Here is a 20,967-nt window from a genome sequence, read left to right on the forward strand (position 1 = left end):
ACTCGAATACTCCCTGGTAGGCGGAAGTTCCTTAAGGGTACCCGTGCAAGCTTTTTTGACGGAACTTGTGGGGTCCCATGGTGATGGTGTTCTTTGAGGAAGGATTTCACTTTAAGGAATATAAAATAGTCTGCTGGTGCCAAGTAGGAGCTGTAAAGGGGTTGGGGAATCGTCGCGATGTCGTTGCAAAAGGTCTTCGCAAGCAGACTCTGGACTCGGCTGTTTTGGTCGTCCGTCCGAAGACCTTCGGGAGGAAGAGTTAAGCGCAGATCTTAATCGCGCTCGCTAAATTATCAGTGATATAATGGTATAATGCTTTGTCATCATATATACCAATACCAATGTACGACCTGCGATCATGCGCAAGCTTAACCGACGGTCTGAATTCAGGACTTGACGCACACGCCTGGAAAAATTTATTGCCGATACCTTTTATATATTTTATTTATTTCTGTACCTCCTACCACTGTCACCCTCTGACAAACACACACCGCTAGGGTGTAGGGCAGGGGGTGAACCCACAACAAGACTAAATTTCACCTGAATATTCCACCTACCGCGGTCGGACAATGTTATTCTGATCCCTTGTCGTTCGTGGGTACAATGACATACTATATTAAATCTATCCGCTCTGCACTTAATATCTCTAATTGTATTGACATGATAACTTCTAGCGTAGTAATATACAAACCTTGCATTCGAATGTGTTCAATAAAATGTGATCATATTGGTTTTACTCGCATACCTCACCGTGTAAAAATGAAATTTGATGCTATATTCTCATCTTAAGGTGCTTTATATAAAGTGTTATGTTTTTAATTGATTTTGCTCCATTAATGCGTTGTTTTATTAAGTAGCAGTGTCCATCCAAAAACCTACCTTAACCGGTAGATTACCTTATAATAATAATGCGTCATAGCCATTTGAAACATGTTCAGTTCGCCGGCGCGTGCTTCCACTGTCGAGGAACACTTCCCACGGAGCCCGAGCGGGATGGAAGTGTCCGACCTGGCGGCATGGGAAGCGGGCGACTTGCTCCGTAATTACTGGAAGGGAAGGAAGGCCACCGCAACGACTGAGGAGGGCTCGCTCCCCTGGGCCACGAACGCCCTAGAGTAGTCGACTGCATTGGCGATGCGGAATGGAGTGAATGCGATGGAATCTATTCCACTGATGGAAATCACTGAAATTAATCGTGATTCGTACAATTTCCATACAATTTCATGCCTCTATTCACGCATTCATTCCGCCGGTCGCGCTGGCGATTCGCCCCGGCGAATTCCACGAGTCGCGCGCAAAATCATCCTCTGAAAGGAACAGAAGTGCGAGCAAGAGTCCTCGGCTGTCCCGCCTCTTGAATTGGGTCCCTCTTTATTTTATTTATATATACCCTGGGTCGTGGTAGTCCAGGGGTAGAGCGTTGGAATACCGACCGGAGGGCCCGGGATCGGTTCCCTGGCACACCTCACTGGGCACCCTCAGTAACACTCACGCTGTGTGATTTTTCGGGTGCCAGATCTTCCTGGGAAACCAAAAGCGGCACAGGGAAAGGAACAAGCCCCCCTTAACACCCTGATGTGTGAATTTCACACCGTCGGGCCTGTACTGGGTGAACTCTACCTTCGGGTTCATTACTGTGTTTATGGTTATGTGTATATATACCCCACATGCTACCCTAGGGTATGTGACAGGGGATGAATACACACCAAAATAATTTACCAGAACATGACCCTACCGCGGTCGAACAATGTTATTATTATCCCTTATCGTTCGTGTGTAAAATGACATCTTAAATCTTTCTTTTCTACATTTAATCTCTCTAATTTGATTGACATGATCTCTCCTATCGCATTACGATGGAGGTAATAATACATTTTCAACATCATCTCTGCTAAAGAGACGTCCTTCAAATTTACGCAAGAGCTTCAATCTGTAATTTTAACCCTTGCTCCGTGAGTGATTCCCAGCCTATCTCCTCTAATACTTTGGATATGCTGCTAAGTTCATCATAACGACGTTTCAATAATCTAGTTCCTCTACGCTGCACGCGAGCGCCCGCGGTCTAACATTGTTATTATAATCCCCTATCGTCAGCTGAAAAATGAAATCTTAAATCTATCTTTTCTACATTTAATCAGTCTAATTTCATTGACATGATCTCTCCTGCCGTAGTACGATGAGGGTAATAATACATTTTCAACATGCCTGTTAAAGAGATCTCTTTCCAATTTATGCAAGAGCTTCAATCTTTAATTTTACCTTCGCTCCATTGAGTGATTACCAGCCTAGCTGCTCTAATATTTCAGATACGTCGTTAGTGAGGATAACGCCCATGTTTAATTTAATCTGCTCTTTATTTTGTTTATCTATTTTTGATAAATTACGCCTTCCAAAAATTCGTCACAATCGCCTCTCTGAGGTTTACTTTCTCTTTGCCACGTGTCGCGACGTCGCTGCACTGCATTAAGGTGCGAACTTTAATTATGACGTTTTGTGAATTTGGTAGGTTGTCGTATTTTCGTTCTAGAGTGTGTTGAGAGCTGCTTCGAATTTAGGTGTTTGGTTTGTTGACTCTAAGATAATAACCCCGCAATTTATTTGGTTAGGTTGAGTCGTATCTCTTATGTGAGTTTTAGTTTGTTTGGTTTTGTGTGGGGAGACGAAAGCTTTGTCGGCCAAAGAATAAAGAACCTCTTTCCGTCGGAAGAGGTGTTGGTTGCGCTCTTTAAAAAGCCTAAGGACATCTTTGAAGGGGAGAAGATAATGGATTAAGAGGGTGGATCCAATTCCTTGGTCAGGTGAAGTAGGAAGTTGATTCTGGGCGGCACTGGTGTCTGCTCGGAAAGAAAATGTCTCCATGTTTTCGGAGCGAGGAGGAATACCGCCACGCCCATGAAGCAACAAATGACAGTCGCCGATGACGCGTGACAAATCCTCCCCCGACGACTCCGAGAAGTCCGTTTCCAGTGTTGAGTGCGATTTCGCAGCCTTGATTGACTCTCCTTGCCCCCTGCGATTACTAGATTCCTCCCCATGGCACGAGGACACCAAGCCCGAAGTATTTTTTGCGAAACAAAGATGGATGATCAATTTCATCGTCTTGAAAAAGTGAAAAAGCGGTTGCATTCTTTACTTCATACCATAACTCTCACTTGAGTCACAATAATTATACTATCGTTATCATTTTAATTCACGAAATCTTAAAATTATATAATGGGAAGAGTCAACCCCAGCCGTACTCATACTACGTTGACTCTTCCCATTACATTCATACGGCCGTATTTACCGTTCGCTTTATGCGTAACAATATCATTGTAACGGCTATTAAATCGATAAAATATTATTTCTAATATTTGGGAAACCACACAAGACCCAAAAATAACATCCCTTTCATTAACGATTTGTTTAAAATAATACGAAATGATTCTTTGCACTAAATAAATAAATAAATCGTTATAATGTCGAAATTTCGATAAGCTACTGAATGCAATAACCCAACAATCATATGCCTATGTTTACTTAGCCATATCGACAAAAACTAAATGCAGAACAATTAATTCAATTAATTAGAACAGCTTGCCTCAAATTAAAAAAGTCGATGACAGCATCCAGATCGCTTCATCGTACTTTAAAAAAATAGGTAGATCCACACCATTTAATATCGGGATACTTTGACCAGTTCCCCTGCTTATCTGAGATTCCTCCTCGTCGCCAGCAAATTTAATGAAAGGGCACACCTCCCCCCCCGCCGCATGCTGCCCTTATATTAAAGGAGATCCCGATGTACATATGAAGGGATGCAGCACGAGCGTGCACCATGTAGCCCGCCGCATGGGTCGCTCTCCGAAAACGAGAGGAATCAACGGATGAACGCCATCTGGCGGAAGTGTTCCCTGCACGCTAGCGCCTTGAACGGCATTTCCCTCAACTTGGTGCGGAACTGTCCTCGGGCAGCGGGGGGGGGGGAGAGGGGGGGGGAGGGGAGGGGGTGACGGATGACGCGATGGATGACGACGATGATGAGGCACTCACTGCCTGCGCACGTTGGTTGCCATGGTATTCGCGTGGAATCGTGTATCCAGCGTGCGCGATGCTCCGAGGTTTTGAGCAAAGTGTCCCTTGAACGGATCGAAAGGGCAAGTTGGGCTGTACTTGTGCATTAGCGGCTTGGGCGGGTCAATTTATGAGCACGGCTGCAACTGGATTTTGTTCGTATAATGGATCCCACTTCATGTTCGCCGTCAGTTACTTGTTCACTGTGTGATATGCGGGCATATGCGAATGCGCAGATGTATCGGGCAAATGTATTTGCCTAATGGCACGATGAAAACTGAACTCGAAGATACGAATGAGGCACTTTAAAAGTTGACTCTTAAAGAAATAATTTGAGGGTGCTGATTTACGCAGTAGCATTCAACTGATTAAGTATTCACTTTTTTAAAAATTTCGGATGTTATGGAATTCTTGAGCAGCAAGTTGTCTACATTTAACGAAGTGTCTTCTCAGCTGTAACCATAAATTAGTTACAAAACGTTTGGTAAGAAGAGAAAGGATGCGAGCGTTAGTGCAATCGTCGCCTCTCATCGAAGCGAAAGGGTTGAAATCTATATTCTGAGTCGAACATGTGCTGTCTGCTCTTCGAGTAAATAGATTTTTTCTCAAAAATCCGTTTTTTCGATATCAAACATTTCCAGAAAGTTACTTCCAGATCGGACGGGTCCAATGTTACTTTGTGTACTGCCTTTAGCGTGCTGTGTACCCAAACAAACAGCCGGACTAATTCCTCCTGAGATTTATATGTTATTAGGATTGAGGTGCGCGCATGAAATATATTTTTTCTATAAAATCATCCAGAGGACTCTTTAAAGACTTGTGGAAGCCAAGGACGTTTCGAGGCCAGAGGGCGGCTCCTACTTCTTCTTTAGGAGAAGAATGTTCTATTGTGGGTGGTGCATCATGGAGGAAGGAGGTGGCGGTTGGGGGGAGGAGGAGGAGGGGGGGGGAGGGGGAAGGCTACAACGAAATGAGCACGAGCGAGAAGTAATTTGGATAGGAAAAAGACCTAATGTCCAAATAAGGATTAGACCAACATTTGGGGAAGCGGAGGCAATACAAGGTCTTATTACTTTTTTAATTATTACATTGTACCCTACAAGCGACCGCGAGCACCTGACTGATCTTGACCCGAATAATTTGACCCCTACCGCGGTAGGAGAATGCCATTCTGATCCCTTGTCGTTCGCGATAAATATGGCATATGAAATATATCCGTTCAACACTTGATCTCTCTAATTTTACTGATATGCTCTATACTACTTAGTACGAGTAATAATACATTTTCAACATCACTGCTGCTAAAGAGAAGACATATTTCCAATTAATATTTCTCTTTGACCTTTTCATCACATTTACCAAGCACTCTTCTAATAAATCCTAATTTTTTGTTAGCTTGACCACATATTCCCCGTATGTGTTTCACCCAGGGGAGGACGTGAGTGAGGGTAACGCCCAGGTATTTAATTGAGTCTGCATTCCATTGCGGCGGCATCAATCCCGATACAGAAAGCGTTCGGGTGGGAATTATTCTTTTCCCGAAAATCAATCACTACGCACTTTTTTAAGTTGAATTCTTATTGCCAAGTGTCGCAACGGCGTTGTATAGCATTTCGGTCATCTGCTAAAGCTACTTAATCCTCATGACTACGCATCAATCTAGGAATCACTGCATCTGCGGCAAAGGAGCGTATCTTACTATTGGCCCCGGAGTTAATCAACCAAACGATAATTTGTGGATTAACTACGGAGTTAATGAACAATGATAAAAATATCCGGGCCTGGATTAAAGACTTTTTGAATGGTCGGGTACAAAGAGTAGTGATATATGGAGTTAGCTCAAATGCAGTAGAAGTAACTTCACGTGTTCCCCATGGAAGTGTTATCAGCCCTCTTTTATTCCTACATTACGTTAATGACATTCACTCCGTAGTCACTGGTAAGATACCTTGATTCGCCGACGATGCAGTGGTTTACCATGACATCCGTGATCCTGAGGACACAGCAGCTTTATCAGATGACCTTAATGCTATACAAAACTGGTGCGACACTTGGCAATCAGAATTAAACTTAAAAAAGTGTGTAGTCATAAAGTTTTGGAAAAAGAGCAATTCCCTCCCGAACGCCTAACTGAATTGGGAACACCGAAATGAAATGTGTAGACTCGATTAATTACTTGGGCGTTATTACCCTCACTCACGATCTCTCCTGGGTGAAACACATACGGGGTATGCATATGTGTACGAGCTACCAAAAATTGGGATTTATTAGAGAGGACTAGGTAAATTTGATTAAAATGTCAAAGAGGAATGTTACTGAATAGGATCCCGCGCAGCGTAGAGGAGCTAGATTTGTAAAACGTTGTCATGATAATCTTAGTAGCGTATCCAAAATATTAGGGGAGCTAGGCTGGGAGCTAGGCATGGAGCAAAGGTTAAATTGAAGACTGAATCTATTCCATAAATTGGAAGGAAGTCTCTTCAACACTGATGTTGAAAATGCATTATTACCCCCCTTTGCACTACGGTAGGAGAGATAATGCCAATAAAATGAGAAAGATTAAGCGTAAAACAGATAGATTTAAGATGTCATTTTTTCAACGAACTATAAGGGATTATAATAACATTGCCCGACCGCGATAGGGTCATATTCGGGTGAAAATTAGTCAGGTGTGTATTCATTCCCTGCCACACACCCAAGCGGTAGCATGCAGGGTACGTAAATAAAAAAATTTTAAAAAGAAATAAACTAAATTAATGCGGAAGATTCCAAATTTCTCTCGCCTCAGAAAAGCTCCGCCTTATCCCACCTCATGTTAATCAAGCCCTTTGTTGTTTAGATCAGTGCAAATAAGTGCTCTCCCTCAGAGAAATAACCATCGCAAGAGAACCTACATACTCGTATATGACACACTCCCGCAATGGCCATTATTCGTCTGCTAGCTGTCACGCTTCTAGCGCTCGGGTCGCACACCCTTAAAGATGGCCTAACTGACGAGTGTGGACGCAGCTCAAAGGCTGTGCCCACAAGAGCCTTCCATGCCCTTCCCCAAAAGGACATTCCGTCTCCCTGTAGGGATTCACTCGTTTGAAGATGAAATGCATTGATGCGCCTTACTCAACCAACACGGCTGGAGTTGCCCAAAAAAAGAGTCCCTCGAAAGTGGGCGTCGGTGGATTTGGTGCAGTTGTTAAGCCCATCGGTGACGCTCACACAAAGGAGGTTGGAGAAAGCGCATCTGCGTGTTACGGGCCACCCTCGATAGAACTGCGTGTCTGTGGCTGCGATTGGGTCCTCCGCGGCGGCGGGAGCAATTGGATTGGAGCAATTGGTTCTGATGACGCTATTTCGGAGCGTGAACTGTTTCGCGGTATATTCTCAAAATCTGGAAATATTCGTGTCCTCGAGGGTCATTTGTGCATGAGAAACTAAGGGCCGTCATAATTAGAAATAAGAAGATGTCAAATTCGATGCTCTTTCAGCAGAAATAATTCCTTGGGGAAGAAAGTTGTTCCCGAAATGTTTTTGTTCTTTACGATAATAATTACTTTAACTAATCGTTGGCGCAACAAACAACAGCTTAAAGTATTAAAAAGCGATGATTTCATTGTTATATTGGTTTATTTTTATCCTTACCCTTTTGAGAAGGATTTCGTACTGTCTAATGCACTACAATGCATGGTTAATCTGCATATTAAAGAAATTTTTGAATGAGTTTCCCCGGCAAACATTATGCATTTCTTTCCGCATGCATCTTGCCAAATTTTATTGTTTGCTTTGTATTTTCTTCTCTCCTCCTTGACTTAAAAGACAATTCCCTTCACCACACCCTTGCCATCTTTTGCCCTTCAGGACTCAGCACCTATTTTGCCGGCATCAGCGTAACCCTATATCAGTGCACGTTTTCTGACTCCTCCGACTCCACTTTCACCCACAACTCTATCGTTTTAAATGTGGTGCTGACCTCCACCCGAAGAATTGGGCCACGTGTTGGGGTCAGGAGGTCACCGCTTCACCTCATGTTCTCGCTGGTAAAAGCGTATTTCGACCTGTTCTCTGCCGATTCACTCATATCACCGCCGAAACTTCTCAGTCACGTGTACAAACGATGGCTAGCCATGAGGCTCCCGCTATATCCGTATTCATCTATGTTCCTTGTTCATTGCCTGTACGCTTGACCAGTTCCATATTTTCAAAATCCAGAACTAGATCTCAGATCCGCCATGCTCGGTTGCCGTTCTTCGGCCTCTCAAGTTGCCACATCTTGGAAAATTTTCAGGGCGTGTGTAGTATACCTTGGATCATGAGGAGTTTTGCGTTCCCCCTCACAGCCATCCACCATCAGCCATTTTAGACTGGAACTCTTCATAAAGGAAACGAGCGGGTGCGAGGATTTGGCAAAGAACCAGCGTAGGCTTTCCAGGCATACTCGGGGCCACCTATTAGGTGTTGGTGGGACTTGGGGCGTCCGACGGATGTCCAAATCGTGTCATCCAGTGGATGCACCGTCCTCCTCCCTCCACTTGTTGAAGTATTCTCTCAACTGTGAACTGGTTTGCAGGTTCCTTTGTTACATTTACACTTACATTTTGCGCCTTAAGTTTATCCTTCACCCTCGAGCCATCCTCAATACTTCAAGTTGTGATCAGGGCAAATAAGTCTCATGTCTTCCTCATTGTGGCCAGCTATGTCTAATGAATGAATGCATCTTGCTCAACACATTCCCAGGAGGAACCTTTGAGTAATATTCCAGCAAATTTTACTGGGGCCATTTTCTGTCTCTCAGGAACATCACACGTGAAGTCCCGATTTCACGACATTTCGTGGGTGGCAAAAATCAACGTATGGCACATGGATGTCATTGTGGGTATTCGCATCCACTTGGAATGGTTTCAGTCAGAATGAACCAAACTGCTCGTGCTTAAGCCTGGATCACATTGATTGTGGTGTCCTTCCTCCCAGTCACTGATTTAAGTGGTTCCCCATGTATTTACAAGGCTGCATATATGAATGGAATTTAGATCAAATACGTCAGTATTTGAGAACCACATTCTTCGGGGGCCAATATGGTTCGACTCCAGTCCTTGTAGAAGTGGGGGTTCAACTGACCTGGTTCCAGGGAATCAGATTCACAGAGCACACTGTGTCGATATTAATGACGCCGCAGGTCACCTCGACATCCCTTCGGGCTTAACTGGCCTTGCTCCATCTTTATTCCTGGGGGCACCTTGCCCTCCAGCCCGAAGAGTGACACCGAAGGGGCCATCGGTTGATCCCCATCTGAGGATATCCTCGAAGCGCTGAGGCATCACATGAGCTTCCCCCTTGATCACCACGATCACCACCTTTTACTCACAAGATAAGCGCCTTCGCCACGCACCCAACTCCTGGCTCCTTCCCGAACACAGCGCTGCCCTTCTGGCCGCCAGAGCTTTTAGCAGCAGTGACCCCCGTGCAGCGACCCAAAGCCCATACACGCCGTCTTCTCCCTTTGACCTCGAGCGTCGACTCTCGCACTTCTCCAATCGTCTTCGACCTTGACTACCCCGCCATGCTTCTTCTCAATTGCAGCTGGAATGTATGTTTCCCTTCCCCCTCCCTCCGGCCCCTGGTGCCTCGCCCGGATCAAGGGAGCACCACACCTGTCAGAAGCCACCGCCCCGTGAGCGTTTGTCCATCTCACTTCAACGAAATAAACTCTCGGCGGTTGATTCGAAGGTGGTCGATTTTGTGTTGTTGCGGGAATTTCCATCCACTCCATCCCGGGGGTTGCAGGGTTGTTTGGTGCTCCCTCTCTCTGTCCCCATCATCCTCGCGAGCACCGGAATCCTCTCACGAGCCCCCGACATCATCCAAGCCCGCCTTCCTCTCAAACTCCTCTTTCCGATCCACGTTGCACTCACTCACTCTGCTACGCGGCGAGCCGATGTCTTCGCTTCCAGCGTTGATTCGCCGATCCTCTTGATCTCGCCGAGGTTTCTTCCTGGGCACGAGGTTGAACCCCTCCCCTCCCCGCCCAGGATCCTGCTTTGTTTTATCATGTCCCCGCCCAAAAAAAACCGAAGGCGTTCTTAATCTGTTCGACCTAGTCCCACGCGTAATTGCCTCCCTTCTCCGGGCCAGTGACCACAATTGGTGTTCCGAATACTAATATGCGTGCGTCGCTTCCATCCCCGCCCGCGTTCGAGACACCCTCCCTCCGCTGATCACTCTCCGCTCAGGGCCGGGATCCGTCTTCCTATCGCCACCCCATCCTCTCTCCCCTTCTCCTTGAGCGAAGACGCGATTTCTCGGAGATTTCGAGCACATCAGGTTCTTTCTTTTAACACTCCCGCCTGATGGCCAAGGCCTCTGAACGCTCAAAGAAACTTCAAAGTCTTCCCGCCAGCAGTCTTGCCACGTCCACAACCGATGCGACCACGGACATCGACCGTGAGAGGTCGCCCACCGTCATCTCGTCATTTCCGAAGGTATTCACATCATCGACTTTAGAATTGACTTACTTGGGTTGAACGTTAGGATTTGAGTCTTGCCGTGGCAAGGGTGGAACTTCGTGACCTCAACGAGTTCAAGTGGTCAGTGATGAGCTGCCCATCAGGGGTCAACCCGGCCGGAAGGAAAATGAGGGAAAATGACAATCGACACGAAATTACATGTTCAGAACACGCACTTTGGGCCGTATAGGAATGGGAGGATTGTCCTTTGCAATCAGCAACTCTTACTTATTGTACATAATTTACGTAAATATGATTCACTTCACCTCTTGCGTCTGTCTCTCCTCTCGCTCGACATTACTGTGTCATAAGAATGAAATGATTTGGTACTTCGACGAAAGAGAAAAGACAGGAGGCGTCCGTCGTCGGGTCGACGTCGCTCGTTGAACCCGGCGTCGTCGACAATTCTCGATTTCGATATCCGACGATGAACCTCACTTCGATGCTATTTTACGCCGCACGGCACCCTTCCCACGTCGAAGGTCGAAATGGGAGCACCGCACAGTCCCTTGCATCGCCGTCATCCGTCGAGGGCTCGACTTCCGGAGGCGGTGGGCCCAGCGAGTCCCCCTCCCCCTCTATAAATAGAGAGGCCCACGGCCCCGGCGACCACCCCCACCCCACCCCCGCCCCAACTCCTCCGAAGGGGAGGGGCGGCGTGAGCAACAACACCGAGGCCCTGGTTGCTTGGCGCACTCCGCGGCCCGCAGGCATTTCTTAGAATGAGCCACCGATTGCCCTCTTCTCCTGCCTCAGCTTCAAATGCAAATAAGGAACTTCAAGTGATTAAAATGACAGCAGTTAACAAAGGCTATCCAGAAGATATAATAAATTGACTTAACTTGAAAAAAATTACTAAAATTAAGCAAAATTTACAGCCCCGAATATTTAAAATATCCCACTGCCAACTGGAGACGAATACCCTATCTAGGCAATTTTACTCAAAAAGCAATCAGTAATTTACCAAAAGAAAAAATAAATTTGCCTTTCGCAATAGTTCATGCCTTAGGAACCTGATCTCCCACACTGAAGACAAAGTTCCCAAAGACGAGAGCGGAGTGGAGTGTATGAATTCAAGAGTGCACCACGAAACTATATTGGGCAAAGAGGACGGAAATTTAAAGAAAGGATAAAAGAATATAAAATGTGTTTAAGAATACCATTCCTCTCATTCCGCGAAGCACCTCATTGAACGTGACTACAAGAGTGACCTTGTGACTAAAATTTCTCATTTTCAAAATAAAGGTCAAAGGCTTGATACTTAGGAGCAGTTGGAAATTTTGAAATGCGTCCGTTCCAAAGGTGAACTTGCCAACGAAATATTGTACCCCTCCCCCTCCCCACTGAAAATGGAAGAATGTACAAACAGAGTTAGGCAAAATGAAGAACAAAGAATTAAACAATTAATTTAGGCGGGCAACAAATAAAGCAAAATAGCATAGTGGAAGACGCAGTGCGAGGATATGGAAAGTCTGCAGAGGAAGGGTGAAATCGGTGCGCTGTATAGCAACGTTAAATCTTTACCGGGAAGTAAGAAAGGGAGATCTATTCTAACAGTTAGAGATAAGGCGGGTAAGGTAATAGTTGACGCAGGAAAGATCCAAAAGAGATGGAAGGAATATATAGAAGAACTGTATAGTAAAGAACTTTTCCAACTTAGAATATGCTGTAATGAGGCCTAACCAACGAGAGATGACATTTCCCTTTGACATTTTAATCACATTTACCTAGTCCTCTCCAATAAATCCTAATTTTTTGTCAGCTTTTGACCACATATTCCCCGTATGTTTTTCACCCAGGAGAGATCGTGAATTACGGTAATGTTTAGGTATTTAATTGAGTCTTCACATTACATTTCGGTGTTCCCGATACAGTAGGCGTTCGGGAGGGAATTGCTCTTTTTCCAAAAAATTATGACTACGCACTTTTAAAAGTTTAATTCTAATTGCCAAGAGCTCCGCCAGCGTTGTATAGTATTAAGTTTATCTGATAAAGCTGCTTTGTCCACAGGATTGTAGATATCGCAGTAAACCATTACTTCATCGGAAAATAAATGTTGCTTACTGGTAACTACCGAGTCAATGTCATTAACGTAAATTAGGAATAAAAGAGAGGGCTGATAACATTTTCCTGGGGAACACTTGAAGTAACTTCTACTGCATTAGAGCCAACTCCATCTATCACTACTCTTTATACCCGAGCATTCAAAAAGTCTAAATTCAATCCCGAATATTTTTACCCATGTCATTTGCTTCTAGCTTATTTTACCATGAGGTACTTTTCGAAGGCTTTCCTGAAATCTAGAAAAATCGCGTCCAATGGAACAGAGCTGTCTAGAAATAAGAATATCATGAACAAAAAGCGCAAGTTGTGTCTCCAATGATCTACCTTTTCGGAAACCGGCCTGATTTTTCATCAATAACTCCTGATAATCGAGGTGTCTTAAGATTGTTCTGCACACTTTCCAACTCCCTTAATTCCATCCAGAGTGCTTATTCCTTCCCAACGACTTCCTTTTCCTTTTTCGTCCATTTTCTACACCCCCCACATTTCGAAAGACTCCTAGCCACGCTTATCCTCCCGCCTCCAACGCCAAACCAAGTGACCTCCCGCCTCCAATGCCAAACAACCTACTCTCCTCATTGAAGCTCTCACTAACGTTTCCTTTACATCTTTACTTAAGGTGCCCATCATCAACTCCAGCCTCTTCATCTACGCGGTTTTTCTTTTAATGCCTTCACCCACCTCCATGTCAATTATTATTACTTAGGTAATTTACCAATTAAGGTAAGTTTTTGATAGACCTAACTGCCAAATAAATATTTTGTTACTCCTAGCAAAACACAACCCAACAAGTCCCTCTTCATCTCCTTGTCCGAGTGTAAAATAATTGTCCTAATAAGTGTATTGTTTTACCTGATCTATTTGCTTCATCCTAATATAATGTTTATCTTATACTTTCTATTCTCATAATATTCACTTTCTTATAATTTATTATCATCCCATAAATATCGCGCTCAGTAATGCTGGCAACCCTTTACTGCTGACAGAGAGTGCAAGGCTTGATCATCCTCTATCCTAACTGATCTGGAGCTTCCCTCCGACTTCAACGTCTGCCCATGCCTCCTCTACCATTTTCACCACTCTGACGTTGAAAAGGAAGTCGGACTTGGACGCCCTCAGTTCCCTCATCCCTATGAAAGCCTCCTTGCCTTACGCATTCCTTCTTCTAATTTCCCTACTACTCTGAACATTTTGGCCCAGAACACCTCAGAAATACGTAAACTGCTCCTTCTGCTCTATTTTATAAACTCCTAGTTTTAATCGCATAACCTTTGTTTTATTAATATTGATTCTCATCCCATACCTGTCGCACTGAATTTCCAATTCACTCAGCAATATTTGCAACCCCTTGGCTGACTGACAAACTAAAGCTTGGTCATCAGCAAACCTAACTGATTTTACGAATACCCCGCCCACTTTCATTCCTACCTCCAGTTCTTCCCATGCCTCTTTGATCATTTCCTCTGCATACAGGTTGAACAGCAACGGTGATAATGGGCAACCCTGCCTTACACCCCTTCCTAACACTGCCCATCCTGATTGTTTTCTATATACCCCTTTATCAGTGATCTCATTACGGCTATGGCATCACGCGTGTTCTCCCCTTCCTGAACCCAAATTTATCATCCCTTAAGTGATCATTTGCCCTCTTTGTTACTGATGATCCGAAGAAATTTATTTTTTAACTCTTTATATGACACTTGCTTTTACCTACCTATGTGTTTACATTCTTCCATCTCCTCTCTTAATTAATGGTTTCTGGCGTAACTTTATGGAACCGATTCATTATAAATAAATGAAAGGACTATCTTTGTAGTTCCACACGAAAACGATTTATTCACACGACCCGGGTTTCGAAGTAAAACTTCATCATCACCTGATGATGAAGTTTTACTTCGAAACCCGGGTCGTGTGAATAAATCGTTTTCGTGTGGAACTACAAAGTTAGTCCTTTCATTTATTTATCTCCTCTCTTGTCCATATTTCTAGTCATCTCGTTCGTAATCCATGGTTTAGCTCTCCTTTCTCTATTTATTCATGCTTTATTTTCCGCAATTATTAATCATCAAGTGTACGTCCGATTCCAAAACATAAAGCAAGAAAGGCAAATAAGGAAATGGAAATTAGAAGTATTAACTGGATTGACAAGGAAAGCTGTAGAGAAAATCATGAAGGAGTAAAGAGATCTGAATACTATAGAGAAAAATGGAATTATATCAAACAATGAATATCGAAATCTGCAGAAGAAACTATAGGAACTGTTGTTAGGAAAAGGGCCAGGTGCTTATGAACGTGATTATGCTTCGAAATACGGTCCATAACAAAACGAAGGTGTATCGATGCACGTACCAATACTGCTGATGATCTTTCCCTGACATCGAGTGACAGCGAGTACTGAGATGTTTCCCCAATTAATTCTTGGCGCGAGTGCTACGGGGCTTTTAGAATGTAGTGGATTAAGGAAATTGTGGAAAGTTCTTTTATTGATCCCGGAATTACGATTCAAAATTAAAATTGAGCGATAAAAATGGCTTCAGACTTTATAGTCAATTGAGTTGTAACGTAAGATTAAAAAATATAAAAGATGGAAGAAGGAAAGGTAAAAGGAAAGCTAAAGGATTTAAGTTAAAAAGGAAAGAATATTAGAGTCAAGGAGAGGAATGGTAACATATCAAAGAAGGGATGCCAACAGCCACAAAAGAAACCATAGGAACTGTAACAATATAGGAAAATAAAATAATGGATCACGGATGCGATGATTGGAGAGATAGCGGTAGCGGGCAATTACCATGAATCAAGTAATTGAGGGTGCCCAGGGGCGTCACCCAGATCCGAACCCAGTCCCTCCGGTCAATAGCTAAGCGGATTCATAAAGTAATTATGGCATGAGTATTGACAACATTCAAAATTGTATCTAGAAATTTTCTCCCCAGGACATGGAATCGTAGTCACCACTTTAAAAATTTGATTTCAAATGATTGATGACGTAACTACATTATTGCAAAATAAATACAAATTTTAAACATAAGGACAGAATCTCGAAAGTCTATAAAGCACAAAAATGAAAAAAATTTCACCCGAAAAACATATTACACAAATTGCATAATTTTATATTAAAGTTTTGGGAATTCTTGGAAACCTTCGGACAATCATAATATTTAATGTTTCATTCATGCATGGTACCTTGCAAGCCTCCACTAGAGTGTGTGGCAGGGGGTGGGTACATACCAGACTACTTTTGACGCAAAATATTTTCACCCCAAGTGCGGTGGGACGGCGTCGTTCTGATCCCTTTTCGTTCGTGGGGAGGGTGATCTTAGGTCTACATGCTTACGATCACAATTTAATTATGATGAAGTTTAGCGTCCGATATTAAAAGATAAAACGGGAGACAGTTTGGGTAATTGAACGTAGCAGCAATTAACTGGATCGATAAGGAAGGGATATCATGCAGGGATCATAGACAAAAGCGTAATGGAAAACGCAGTGAAGCGATTTGCAAAGTTTATTTTTAATTTACTTTTTTTGGCAAAAAGAATTGTTATCAGTTGATGGTTAAGCCTCTTATTTAGAATATGCTTCTAGTATTAATGGGAGCCTCACGAAGTTGGATTTTTTGCTGGATTAGATCGTGTGCAGCGTTGAGGAGTTAGATTTGTAAAACGTTGTTATGATAAACTTAGTAGAGCATCCAAAATATTCGAGGAGCTGGGCTGGAAATCATTTAATTAGCGAAGGTTACATTACGGATTGAAGCTCTTCCATTTGATTTGAAGGACGTCTCTTTAGCGGTGATGCTGAAAATGTATTATTACCCCCATTGTATTGCGGTAGGAGAGATCATGCCAGTAAAATTAGAGAGATTGAGTGCAGAACATATAGATTTAAGATGTCATTTTTCCCACGAACGATGAGGGATCATTATAACACTGTCCGACCGCGGTGGGGTCATGTTCGGGTCAAAATTTTCTGTGGTTTACAAACACCCTATGGTGGCTTGCAGGGTATATACACAAATAATAATGTAAACACAGAGTTAGGTAAAAGTAAGTACAAAGAGTTAAATAATACATTGAGACGGGCAACAAATAAAGCTGAAGAGGGATTTTGCGGAAGAGTAGGATGTTGGGTTGTATTTTGTTAGAGGAGCGAGGGCATTTTAGCAGTAGATTTTGTCCAAGCAAAACACATAGTAACCCGTCGATTGCGATTAATGATAATTATAATACTCATATGTCATCGTTCTGAATTTCCGTTATCATAGCAGAGGGAGGTTACTCTTACTCTATCGATATATCCGTGGTGGATCACTATCGTCGACCTGACTGTACGTATTGTAGACACTGGGACAACATTGAAGAAAGGATTTCGGCGTTGAAGTGGATGAACATTGTGGACAATAGCCATAATGTGTTTGGGGTGAAAATTGGGGTTTTCGAAATAATTTACTAGATTGTTTTGGTGAATAGACAGAGGAATATTTTGATATTCTTTTTTTGGGGAGTAGGGGAGGGAGTTGAAGGCAGGTCGGAAATAAACTGAAGAAGTGAATGACCGCCGCGAGGAAGTCGACGCGATGTCCTTTGTTTCAGTGTCATTTGGAACGCCAATGTTCTACAAGGGTAGGCTGAAAACTAATGCTCGCATGCTTGTAGACTACAAACCAAATGAACTTCAGAAGCACTCCTTGTGGTATGTGGAGGAAACATTCCCCCTCAATATGCATGCGCAGGTTTGAGGTCGTTTCATTCATCCAGTGTATTTTGATAAGTGGAAGTATGGAGACGTGTTCTAGTGCTATGTCAACGCGAGTTAAACAGTGTGCTGTTATCGAATTCTTAACTGCTGAAAAAGTGACTCCCACTGAGATTCATCGTCATTTAAAGGCTCTTTATGGTGACGATGCTGTTGATAGGTCTATTCTAAATCGATGGGTTGTAAAATGTCGTGGTTGCGAGCCTGGAAAACCATAATTGTTGATTACACACGCAGCGGACCTTTTTGACTGTGTTTTCGGATACTCACCGAGTTAATGTGACCGATTTTTTGGATCGAGGGGCAACGGTTAATTCTTCTCAGTACACTCCGACGTCGAGTATGTCGTGTTAAAGGCAGTCTGGCGCCAATAATCTTGCAACATGACAACACTCGTCCACACGCCTCGCGCACAACTGAAGAGGCCCTGAGAAACCTGAAATTCGAACCGATTCCACACCCTTCTTATTCCCCCGATCTTGAACCTTAATTTTTTTCCTCTCAACTCAAGCGACACCTCAAAGGTAATTATTACAATTCAGACGATGAGGTGAAGGTAGCTGTCAAGTTCTGGATTCGAGGAAAGTCGGAAGAGTTTTTCAGCGATGGAATGAAAAAACTTGTTACACTTTGGGAGAAATGTGTTGGCCTTGACGGTGACCATGTTGAAAAATAAATAAATGATTTTCAAACTTGCGAATCGTACATTAATGTACTTCACACGACACGACTTGCCTTGCCGTTTTTAGGCGGCTTTGTTTATCAGAGGTCGCCTAGTTGGGCTTATGCTCTGTGTCTCAGTAGTAGTTTTGAGGGGAGGCGACCGACAGCTAAGGTCATTTGCGCCATAGGGGATGGATAGGAAAGGATGAAGGGTGGAGAGAAACCCGGCGTCGGCATTAGCCTACTCTTTACGAAAGGCGCCAAGGGGTCCACAGTTTAACGTCCCATCCGAGGGACGGCGTACTCACTCAAAGTGCCCTCCTCAAAGCACCTCAAGTAGGGATCGAGATACCTCTGAAAAATATTCAACATCGCCGGGATTTGAACCAGCCCCCGCACCATCTCGATCCCCCGTGTCTCAGTACTTTTTGGTCGATCTTGCTATTTCTTTTTGTTCGCGTTCCACAAACAAGTGTGCATTACTTTTCAGCTTACCCTCGTACCTAGTTTCGGTCGAATTCCTTTTCTTGAATTGATTCAATGAGCGGAGGTGAAGGAGAGAGTATCATAATCTGTATCCGTATAATGGTTTTGATATTTACGGCGGAAGGAATGACTTCAACGCGCGCGGGGCGTGTGTGTGGGTCAGGTGGTGCCTCCTGGTGGCGGATGGATGGACCGAGCGATGGATGGTTCCCACTTTGGCGTGGCGAGTGGTGCTGCTCAGAGGAGCGCCCCATGCTCCGAGGACACGCGCGGTGCGAAGGCCAGATGCCCCAGAACACCCTGCCACCCGCACACCAAGTCTCCCCCCCCACCTCCACCCGTTACGTACAGGCATGCCACATTGGAGGCAGCGTTGCATTGTGGGTCGGATCGGAGGGGGCCGCGGGGGGGAGGGATGGCCGTGGATGGAAGGGAGGACTCTTTTCAGCGAGCGGATCCATTCATGACTCGCTTGAAAGAGCGGCTCATGTGACCTGATCTCCTCAATTTCGCGTCGCCATTAATGAGCCCAAGGGGCGTGTGTGAATCGCGTCGGAACGACTCACTGTTACGAAGATCCAAATGATGGCCCTCGAAGCTCAGTCAACAGAGTGAAGATTTTGATCCGAGTCGCGTACGAATTTCACAATCAAATTTCACATAACTAATTCCGTACAATGTGTCGAAACACTTGGTTGTATATTCCGCTGAATAACTCCTCCGAGAGCTTTAATGTGCTCCTTGACTATTTGCAAGGGGCTTATCATGAAGTAATCGCGTCAATTGAGTTGGAGGGGGAACCCTATTTAAAGGCTTCATTAAATCGTCCAGATTCGCTCTTTTCAAATGACTCGCTCACCCGAGTCTGCACTGAGGGATTATTCGCAGAGTTGGTGCCATTTGTGAGCCATTTGGTGGAGTGGGACCGACTTGTGGCGACTCTAATGATTCACGGCTCAATCTGCTGTGAGTCTCTCTCCTTGGAGGTGCTCGCTTGGCTTTCCCTTCCTCCTCCTTCGAGGGGGCGGGGGGGAGCAAGTCAAACGAGTGGGGGGGGAGAGAGGGGGCATTCCAGTTGTCCTGCCCACTCGTTCGGTGGCGTCACTCGCGAGGAGCAAGCGGGCGCCCATCTCGCACCAGCAGAAGACCGCGGACTGCGAGCACTCGCACGCGGTTGGGCAGTCAGTAGTCACACGGAGGCGTACTTCAACCGGCGGAAAGCACGTCGATCGCGCGCAAGAATTAATCACCTTGCAATTGCCAACGTGACACGCCTCCCGGGGGAGTGTTACGTATCCAAGCAACGGACCACCTCCTCCTTGTGTGTTGGTTGCCTCCGGGTCGGATCCAAACCCTTTTCGTTTCGGCGAGTGCGCGTTGTTCTGGATACGACAGTGCGCAGTGTTGTTTTCCCACCGGTGAGTGAGCCTTCGGAGGCTGCGCTGTGTCAGTGCTCTTCTATTGGGAGCCAGTGATAGTGACCCACCCTTGAGCCATGGGTCAGATGGACGAAGAGGAGGAGGACTTCGGGGGCAACGGGTACGGCGGCGGCCCTGGGGATCTAATGTCAACCTTCAAGCCCTTCATCCGCACGGCGTCAGAGGTCAAGAGGATCCTCCCGTCGCTCTTCAACCTCAAAGTGGTGAGGAGGGCATATGTCCACCATAGAGTGGGGGGCGTGCTACCCCCCCACCTTCTGCTATTGACCACTCCCGTTCCGTTTCCAGCACTTCCTACACTGACCCGAGGAATACTGTTTTTGCAAACTGTGTTTCAGGACGCGTGATTATAAAATAATACTTTGTCCATTACTCTTAAGATACGAATCGAAATTCCGCGTTTCAACAAATCTCTGGGTACGTTTATTCGCATTTCGCACGCATTATTTATTCAGCAGTCAAAGTCCTTATGTATGCATCGTACCAATTATTTATGTGTTTGCCAAATTACCTATAGCTAATCAAAGACACGTAATTTATTTTTCTTTTATTTTGAAAACGTGGATGAAATGCCGAAACGCGCAGTTTCCGTAACTGCTTCCCACGAACACCTTTTATGACGAATCTTCAGCGGCCGTTCGAATGACATCGCTTGAGATTCCTCGAACGGAGAAGTCGCTATTTTTGGCTGCGATGACTCGACGGCGGTTCGCAACGCCCCGACCCTCAATGCGGTCAGCGCATCAAAACGCATCATCATTACACTGCCGTCGTAATAAGAGGAAGTGCATCGCCGAAGGATATGAAGAAGTGAAGAGTACGCGTTTGGAGATGCCGCTGCTGAGGTTCTTCCCTTCGCCCTTGGTCGAATGGCCGCCGAATGCCGGCGTTGAGGGCGAACGAACGCCGAAGTCGAAGAAACGAGAGCGCGTTCTCCGTCAGACCCTTGGAAATGAGTTCATATTGTGATAGGTTGAAGCAGAGGAGTTAGTCTGAAACGTGTCCCCGGTTAT

The 20,967-nt window shown here is 44.7% G+C and overlaps 1 protein-coding gene across 3 annotated transcripts in view; it reads left to right on the forward strand.

Annotated features, from left to right (window-relative positions):
* The window catches only part of CalpA (calpain A), a 166,366-nt gene that overhangs the window by 30,110 nt on the left and 115,289 nt on the right, over positions 1-20,967 (forward strand). The window contains exon 1 of one of the 3 annotated variants that reach the window (XM_071594279.1): positions 19,646-20,157. The exons of the other annotated variants lie outside the window; for them this stretch is intronic. Coding sequence (XP_071450380.1) covers positions 20,011-20,157 — 147 coding nt within the window. The 5' untranslated portion in view covers positions 19,646-20,010. Of the gene's footprint in view, positions 1-19,645; positions 20,158-20,967 lie in introns of those variants that run through there. 3 annotated transcript variants of the gene reach the window in all.

The sequence above is a fragment of the Hetaerina americana genome, unplaced genomic scaffold (assembly GCF_022747635.1).
Source record: "Hetaerina americana unplaced genomic scaffold, ioHetAmer1.1.p SCAF_6, whole genome shotgun sequence".
NCBI classification, from domain to species: domain Eukaryota; kingdom Metazoa; phylum Arthropoda; class Insecta; order Odonata; family Calopterygidae; genus Hetaerina; species Hetaerina americana.